Source organism: Candoia aspera, chromosome 5 (genome assembly GCF_035149785.1).
Source record: "Candoia aspera isolate rCanAsp1 chromosome 5, rCanAsp1.hap2, whole genome shotgun sequence".
Taxonomy (NCBI): domain Eukaryota; kingdom Metazoa; phylum Chordata; class Lepidosauria; order Squamata; family Boidae; genus Candoia; species Candoia aspera.
Window position 1 is genome coordinate 24,489,543 of NC_086157.1, and position 8,150 is coordinate 24,497,692.

Here is an 8,150-nt window from a genome sequence, read left to right on the forward strand (position 1 = left end):
TGTACCAACACTGACCCATCTCGCCTCCGCCGCACTTCCACCAGTACTCAGCTGGCGCTGCCCCATATCCGGCGCTCCAGAGCCACGCGGGCCAATGCCCGGGCGAAGCGCCGCCGGGTTCCCCCCGCACCCATCGCGCCTCTGCCAGCGTGCCAAGGGCACACGCCTGGGAGCACCAGGTCGACAGCGGTTGCCTTGGCCTTTGTCCTCTCTGCAGACTCCTGATCTGCTTCGACGTGAGCTCGGCGATGCAACTCAGGAGGCGGGGGGGAGGAGGAGGAGAGGGGAGGGGAGGGGAGGGGAGGGGAGGGAGAGCGCAGGAAGGAGGAGGGGAGAGACCAGGCCAGTCCATCAAAACTGGAGGCGCAAGTTCTCGCGAGAGGGAGAACCGGTCGGGAGCCCCGGGATGTGGGCTCAGGTGGAAGCAGAGCGCAGCTCCTGCCAGCCCGGGGGTAGAGCAGGCAGAAGAGTCGAGCGGCCCGGGTCGCAGGAAGGCTCGCCCTGCGCGCTCCCAGGGAGCTCCCAGCCCCAGTAGCCTCGGATGTGCTGCTGCGGCGGCGGCGGCGGCAGCCTGGCTGTGCTCGGCGCACAGAGAGCCCTTTCGCCCGGCGCGCTGGTGGCGCTCGGCGTGGATCTCCTCCTGGTCGCCGTTTCCCTCCTGCTTGCTACCCGCCGAGCCGCCGCGATGATGTCCATGAACAGCAAGCAGCCCCACTTCGCCATGCATCCCACCCTGCCGGAGCACAAGTACCCTTCGCTCCACTCCAGCTCGGAAGCCATCCGGAGAGCATGTCTCCCAACTCCGCCGGTAAGAAACACGCTACCTGCCGGGCTTCCTCGGGCTGCCCGAGGTCTTCCGCCTCTCCCGCGCCCTGCGCCCTCGCTCGCTCCCGGCCCCGCCGCTCAGGGGGCGCCTCTCCGGCTTCAGCCGCAGCGGCTGCCTCGCGGCTCCAGCCACTGCCTCCGCCCTCCTAGAGGTTTAGGAGAAAGGGGCTCCCGGGCTCTCCTGCCCCCGAATTTCGACTGCTTTCCCGGGTCCTTCTTCGAAATTGACCTGGAAAGCGAGGCGCAGGTGAGGCCGAGGCAGCAAACGCAGCCGAAAGCGGCGGAGCCAGTCTCCCCTCGCACCTTCGCTTCAGCCCTTTCTCGTTCTCCCTTCCTTGCTGGCTCACAGCGGGCTGCCTCGATTTCCCCGCGGTTAAAAACTTCTTCGCGCTCCTCTTGCTTAACCAACTTGCCCGTTTCTCTCTCCCTCTTTTGCCTCCCGGTCCCTCTTTTGCTCTCGCCTTCCCGCTGCTCCTTCGCCCGCCGCCTCCGGCCAAAATGAACGCACCGCTCCTTTCTCTTTCCAACTTATCCGTCCGCTCTCCGGTGGACTCTTCCCATTAATTGTCCCGCGGTGGTATAATTGCCTGCCTCTCTTCCCCCTCCACGGCGGTGCCTCTCCTCCGACCCTTCCTCTCCTGCACCCCTCCCTCCCCGCCTTTCTTCTTCTGCCTTCCATCCGTTCTTTTCCCACATACTGTAAAACAACTTTTCCCTATAATTCTCTGCTTCCTTTGCAACTTCGCCCCACGCCGAATCCTTTCCCTGCCTTTTTGGTGCTGTGGTTGACACTTAATCTTGGCTCCCTCCCTCCTTCCCTGCCTTCTTGGGGCTGCCCTCCTCTTTCCAACCGTGGCCCTATTTCCTCCCTCGCTGCCCCGTTTTTCTTTGTCGGTTGCAGTTGCAGAGCAATATCTTTGCCAGCCTGGACGAGACGCTGCTGGCGCGGGCAGAGGCTCTAGCCGCGGTGGACATCGCCGTCTCGCAGGGCAAAAGCCACCCTTTCAAGCCGGACGCCACCTACCACACCATGAACAGCGTGCCCTGCACCTCCACCTCCACGGTGCCGCTGGGCCACCACCATCACCACCACCACCACCATCACCAGGCGCTGGAACCCGGCGACTTGCTGGAGCACATCACCTCGCCTTCGCTCACGCTCATGACCGGCGGCGGGGCGCACGAGGGGGCGGCTGGCGGGGGCGCAGGCGGCGGAGGAGGCGGCGGCGGCGGCGGTGGCGGAGGGCTGATCTCCACGTCCGCCCACCCGCACTCGCACATGCACGGCTTGGGCCACCTGGCGCATCCGGCTGCCGCGGCGGCCATGAACATGCCTTCGGGCCTCCCGCACCCGGGGTTGGTGGCGGCGCACCACGGGGGCGCGGCCGGGCCGGCCGCCGCAGCCGCCGCGGCAGCGGCAGGCGCGGCCGGGCTGGCCTCCATCTGCGACTCGGACACGGACCCGCGCGAGCTGGAGGCCTTCGCGGAGCGGTTCAAGCAGCGGCGGATCAAGCTGGGCGTGACGCAGGCCGACGTGGGCTCGGCGCTGGCCAACCTCAAGATCCCCGGCGTGGGCTCGCTGAGCCAGAGCACCATCTGCCGCTTCGAGTCGCTCACGCTCTCGCACAACAACATGATCGCTCTCAAGCCCATCCTGCAGGCGTGGCTGGAGGAGGCCGAGGGCGCCCAGCGGGAGAAAATGAACAAGCCCGAGCTTTTCAACGGGGGCGAGAAGAAGCGCAAGCGGACTTCCATCGCTGCGCCGGAGAAGCGCTCCCTCGAGGCGTACTTCGCCGTCCAGCCGCGGCCCTCCTCCGAGAAGATCGCCGCCATCGCCGAGAAATTGGACCTCAAAAAGAACGTGGTGAGAGTTTGGTTTTGCAACCAGAGACAGAAGCAAAAACGGATGAAATTTTCCGCCACCTACTAACGAGAATTAATTAATTGACTGGTTGATTCCCTAAGACAGACGAAACTGAAACTTAGCGGAAAGAGAGGAAGCGAGAGAGACAAAACAATCCCACTCCCTCTCGGAATCCACCCGAACAAACTGACCGTGACCCCGAGAAAGGACCCGCGCACGGCCCCCGCGAGACCGTCGCAGCCTGGGGAGGGGGAGGGCGGAGACTTTGGGCGGGGGAGGGGGCATCGAGGGGCGACGGCTGTGTGGAGGGGGAGCAGCTGAAGTTTGGGAAGCCAACGGACTTCTCCTTTGGACTAGAGACTCTTTGGGAAAATCGCTGGGGGACCAGGGACCAACCGCAGGGCAGGCAGCGAAGCGAAGCGAGACGCTGCGGAGAATCACGAGCGGGGCCGGCCGCCTCTTTTCCCTTGCCTTTGCAGATTTGGGAAAGGAAAAGGAGGGGGGGACTGGGCGGGAAGGTTTGGCGAAGAGGGAGTTGATTCTTGAGTCTGATCCCTTCAGAAAGCGGGGACGAATTACAGCAGAAACACACATAACACACGCACACACAAATATTGTAGACAAAACCACACGGTCCTTACAGATTATTATTATTATTATTATTATTATTATTATTATGGTTATTATTATCGTCACGAAATTACCGACTGACGCGGAGGGAAGATCTCAGGAAATCAACCTGATGCGGAGTAGTACTGATCGAGTGGTTTGGTTTTCCTGTTTACATTATTATTATTATTATTATTATTATTATTATTATTATTATTATTATTATTATTATTATTTCGTTTTCAAGCATGAGTGTTCCTTCGCTTCCACACCAGGAATTCTTTATTTCTTTTTAATTTACGAATTGGATAATTGGATGGCTCTATTTGTTTTTCGGAGAGGGGGTGGAAAATGCGGCTTTGAAAGGGGCAGGGAAAATGTCTTAATGAATTTGGCTATTGGTTGAGGACCGACCAATGTATCCAAAGAGCGTTGCTATTTCAGATTTGTGACTTCCCTCCCGCTCCGCCGCCCACCCCCCACAAGTGTAGGAAAACGATGCCTGTTTTAAATTCTTTCAATCCGTGTCTTTTAAAGAACTTAAGTAACAAAGTTCGAATACCTAGGAGGTGAGTTTCACTCTGGGCGCCCCCAGTTGGCAAGGAGTGGGGTCGGATTCTGCCCTCTTCACCTGCGCCCTTAGTTTAGGGCAGCAGTGCGAAGTCCAGCCTTGTTTCCACCTTCTGAGGTTGCGGTCCCTGGTTTACTTTGGGGTAACTAGACACTTTTGCTCTGTGCAAGGTTATTATTTTTAATTAATTAAACCGAGATGGAAGCTAAAATTACTTGGCAAGATTAATCCCGAATCGATTGGGGGGGAAATTGCTTTTTTTTGTTTGAAGAACTGGGGTGGGGGGGGAGAGGACGGAAGCATTTTTCCTCAGTAATAAACAGGAGAGAAGCAAACTGCCGAGGACCATATAATTTTGCACTGCTTTAATTTTCCCTCTGGAAGTTGGAAAGTCTCCTTTTTGAAGGCTCATGAAGCAACAGCCATGACCTCTGGAGTTTGAAAACCATGTAATAATCTATAAACGGATGGAAGGATGTAATTTTGAGAAATAGTCATAGCGGTGCTCAATGAAGGAGAAGCAGGGAGGGGAGGAAGAAAGAGTTCTGTCGCTCTGTAGGAAAGGCTTTAATCTCCGAAATAATGTCTTGATTTTAAAAAATACAAAAGAAGTACTTTACAAGAGAGACAAGGAGGAAAAAAAAGTGGGGAAGGGGGGAGGAGAGGGTCCGAGATTATGCATGCACACCCTGAAAAGGCATAGAAAGATTCAATGATCAGGTCTTGGAAGGTGTATTTGTTTGTTTATTTAATTATGGTTTAATAATTTATAACACGTGTTGAAGGGTCTCTTTTTTTAAAAAAAAATTGTGTATCATTGTTTGCAGAGCAAACGTTCTATGCATTTGAAACCAAGCACTAAAAAGTTAGAGTAGTTTCAAGGATATTTTGTTTCTTTTTGTGTTTTTCTTTGTTTGTAAAGGATGGGTATCATTTTGCACAGTCCAGCTTTGTTCTTTTATCAAAAACACACACGCAAGCATGCACACATGCACATACACATGTGGAGTCCATGTCACATTACTTGCATTTAGGGGTGTGTGTGTGTGTGTGTGTGTGTGGTTGTTGTTGTTGTTTTTTTAATTGCAGAGCAAGCAACGAAAGAGAAAGATGTTTGTAAATATTTTCTTTAATGCACAGAGAGGTTAAAAGAGTTACAACCACGTGTCACTGAATATTCCACGTATGTTTGCTGAGCTTTCTCCTTGGTTGCGTCATGTTGCTGTTTTTAATTTTTCGTAAGTCTTAATACCCCTTACAAATATGTCTGTACACCAAATTATAAACTAGGGAGATGGGTCCCAGCAAACCTACAAATAAAACAAACCTGAAAAAAAACCAGAAATTATTATTATTATTATTATTATTACTATTTGATATATTTTATTTTGGTTTTTTGTTTTTCCTGAAACACGGCTGCTAAATATAATACATTGATATCAAGGCTTCAAGCCCTTAGGAGGAAGTAGAATAAAATAAAATAAAATAAGCAAGACAAAGAGTCTACCAAAAATTTTGAACAAATTGAGAGTTGTATTTTTCTGCTAAATTCAGAAATCCTTACTATAAGATAGATCTTATGTGAAAAATGGATGCTCTGAATAAAATGAACTATATATTAGCTGCGTGTGTTTCTTGACCTTTATTCAGTATCAGTGTAAATAATGGAAGATCAAGTTTAAAAAGCCAAAAACAAATTACAGTATTTTTTTCCTTTTAAGAATGTCTTGATTTTGCACATCTGTAAAATACCTGTAACTGAACCATGCCCCGATTAATCTGTTGCACTTAATGATGAAACAACACTTGTTATATTTGATTTGGGTTGAATGCAAGTGAAGCTCTTCAAACGAAACTCACCTTCAGTTGCCAATTAACTGGTCGACCGTCTCAGCTCTGCTGGGCATCGGCTTTGAGTAATCATGGTGGCCCCAATCCGGGTAAAGTTAGCAATGAGGGCAGCCGGATCTGAAACTCTCTTCTTGGAAACAAGCAAGGCTAACCTCCAGGATAGAGGGAGTCACTGTAGGAAAGATAGGTCTTCCGTGCAAAGGCACGCCCGATCCATTATAGGTGGATTCGGTCTTCGGGGTCGTTTTCCAAAGAAATATTGGTAAATCTGATGTAGATGCCATTCTGGGGAGCTGGGGAAAAGTTATTTCAGAATTCGGATAATTTTCTTCGTGATTATTTCTCTTTTAACCAGATCCGCTTCCATTTTGGCCGTAAACCTGTGAATCAAGGGGCGTAGCATTGAAAAGAAACAATACCTGCTAAAGATTGTGACTCTCACCCCCGCCCACAACTTTTGGCATGCGGGGAGGAGTTGGGAATGTGAAATATGTGCTAAAGGTTTCTTTTTCTTCCTTTTATTTTCTCCTGAAAACAAGCTTTGTTTCTTTTGTTATTAACTCGAATGTCATCTGATTTTTTAAATAAATGCATTTGTAAAATAACAATAATATTTTATACATAAGTTCTATCGGATATCATTTTTGGAGAATCAGGAATGACCAAATAAAATGAACATCAAGTCGTGCTTTACTTTTCCTTATCTACTCTTCTCTCCGGTGGGACAATAGGGATTGTGACCTCCGGTCTGTTAAAACACCACAAACGGTGTATATGTTGGTCGAAAGGGAGGAGCTTAAGCTGAGCATCTATATCTATCTAGAGATATAGATTTTAGCCAGGACAAATGGCAAGCAGAAGGATAATTAATAAATAACACATTTGTAAGGCCGCCAGATTTAATATTGATTTGTGATTGTAAAACACAGCTAATAGTAATTTTATGGGGAGGATATGTGTCTGATGTATGTTTATCGAGCAGGAGTAAGTCCCACGGAATTCGGGCGACTCGCTGTCCGATATGAGTCTCTAGGAGTATCGCTTTAACCCTGTAGCTGGACTGGGGAATTTTAGGGCACAGATCGCAGGACAGAAAGATGCAGAGAAGAGATGTGGCTGAGTGCAGCTTCTGAGAAGGACCTAGCTGGTTATATAGGACAAGTCCGCTTATTTCACTTCAAAAGAGGTGCTCGCATTTCTGAACGCACCCTTTCCATTGGACAGTGGCGGAGATTCTTAATGTCCCCTGGCGCCATCTCGCCGGGATTTTAAACGAAAACGTTTTATTGTGTGCCTTGCATCCGATATTCTAAAGATACCAGTCCCCAGCGCGTTTCAGAGTAGGCAGCTGGTGTTCCCAGATCACAACTCCCTTGGAGGACAGCTTCCACAATTCCCAGTCTCTGGCCCCACCGGCTGAAGAAGTCGGGGCCTCCGGAGGATTAAAGTCCACGAGGCTTACTGCTGATCTGCGTCTCTGACCTACTACTTGAAAGTAGCATCGAGTTGCTCTAAGTGTGTTTAGGACTGCCTGGATAACGGGGCGATCCAAACTCTCGGAAAATCGTAGGACAGTTCTTCGAATAAGAGCGACAGAACGTTCGCAGGAGCGATTATGACGTACATTCTCGGGCTTTGACCTGAAAGTGTTGAAGGGGCAGGTGAAAGTAACGCATTCCCCTGGGCAATTGGAAAGGTGCGTCTCTTTGGTTCGTCATTCCTCCCGCCTCCCCCTGGCCTCCACGCACCCGCGGCAATCACAACACCCCGTTTTACATTTTTACCCTCTCCTTTCTCCTTCTTCTAATCCAGACTTGCGGAATTTTGGATGAATGCTTCTTTCGAAATTGCTGTCAGCTTAGATTAGACCGTCCTAAATGAGTACCAAACAGACCCAAGTACAGGGTTGGAATTGGTTTCCCTTTCTCTCCCCCGTCACTGATCATTTCACCCTCTCACGAGATATTAAGCTTATTTCGGTCAGAGTTCAAGAAGTCAATATTTTCCTGTATAGTGCACAAAAGTGCCCCCAAGACGAGATAGATGCAATATTATTGTAAAGAAATGACACTTTGAATCCCAATAACGACCTGACTCATGCACAATTAAAATATGCAGAATTCAGATTTACTGAGAATGTGTACAGATCAAGAGATAAGCTGCGATTGAAGATTCCCACCCAAACTACCTAATTAAAAGTGAGCAACCACCCCGCTCTCCCCTTACTTCTCTTCCCACCTAATTCCAACGGCCAGGCATGCCAGGCACAGATGTCTTTGACTGCACAACCTTGGCTTTCCCTATTAGTCCAAACAGCATACTTCCACACTCTTTGGTCTTCCCACTCCCCACTGGTTCTTGACACGCGATCGTGGAGTCTGACAATTATATTGTCATCGCCGTCCCTTATCGGATCAAAAATAGGCCTCC

At 50.3% G+C, this 8,150-nt stretch overlaps 1 protein-coding gene across 1 annotated transcript; it reads left to right on the forward strand.

Annotated features, from left to right (window-relative positions):
• Positions 1 to 397: 397 nt before the first annotated feature.
• POU4F1 (POU class 4 homeobox 1) lies at positions 398 to 2,927 on the forward strand. Its single transcript, XM_063304315.1, has 2 exons — positions 398 to 808; positions 1,727 to 2,927. Exons 1-2 carry the CDS (start codon positions 542 to 544, stop codon positions 2,753 to 2,755), a joined length of 1,296 nt encoding a protein of 431 aa, XP_063160385.1. The 5' UTR covers positions 398 to 541; the 3' UTR covers positions 2,756 to 2,927.
• The last annotated feature ends 5,223 nt before the right edge of the window (positions 2,928 to 8,150 follow it).

What these genes read in the sequence shown, in the direction of transcription:
- POU4F1 (XM_063304315.1), top strand. Translation starts at nt 542, where the DNA reads ATGTGCTGCTGCGGCGGCGGCGGCGGCAGCCTGGCTGTGCTCGGCGCA. An exon ending in CATGTCTCCCAACTCCGCCG is followed by an intron (nt 809 to 1,726) that starts GTAAGAAACACG and finishes TGTCGGTTGCAG; the next exon opens with TTGCAGAGCAATATCTTTGC.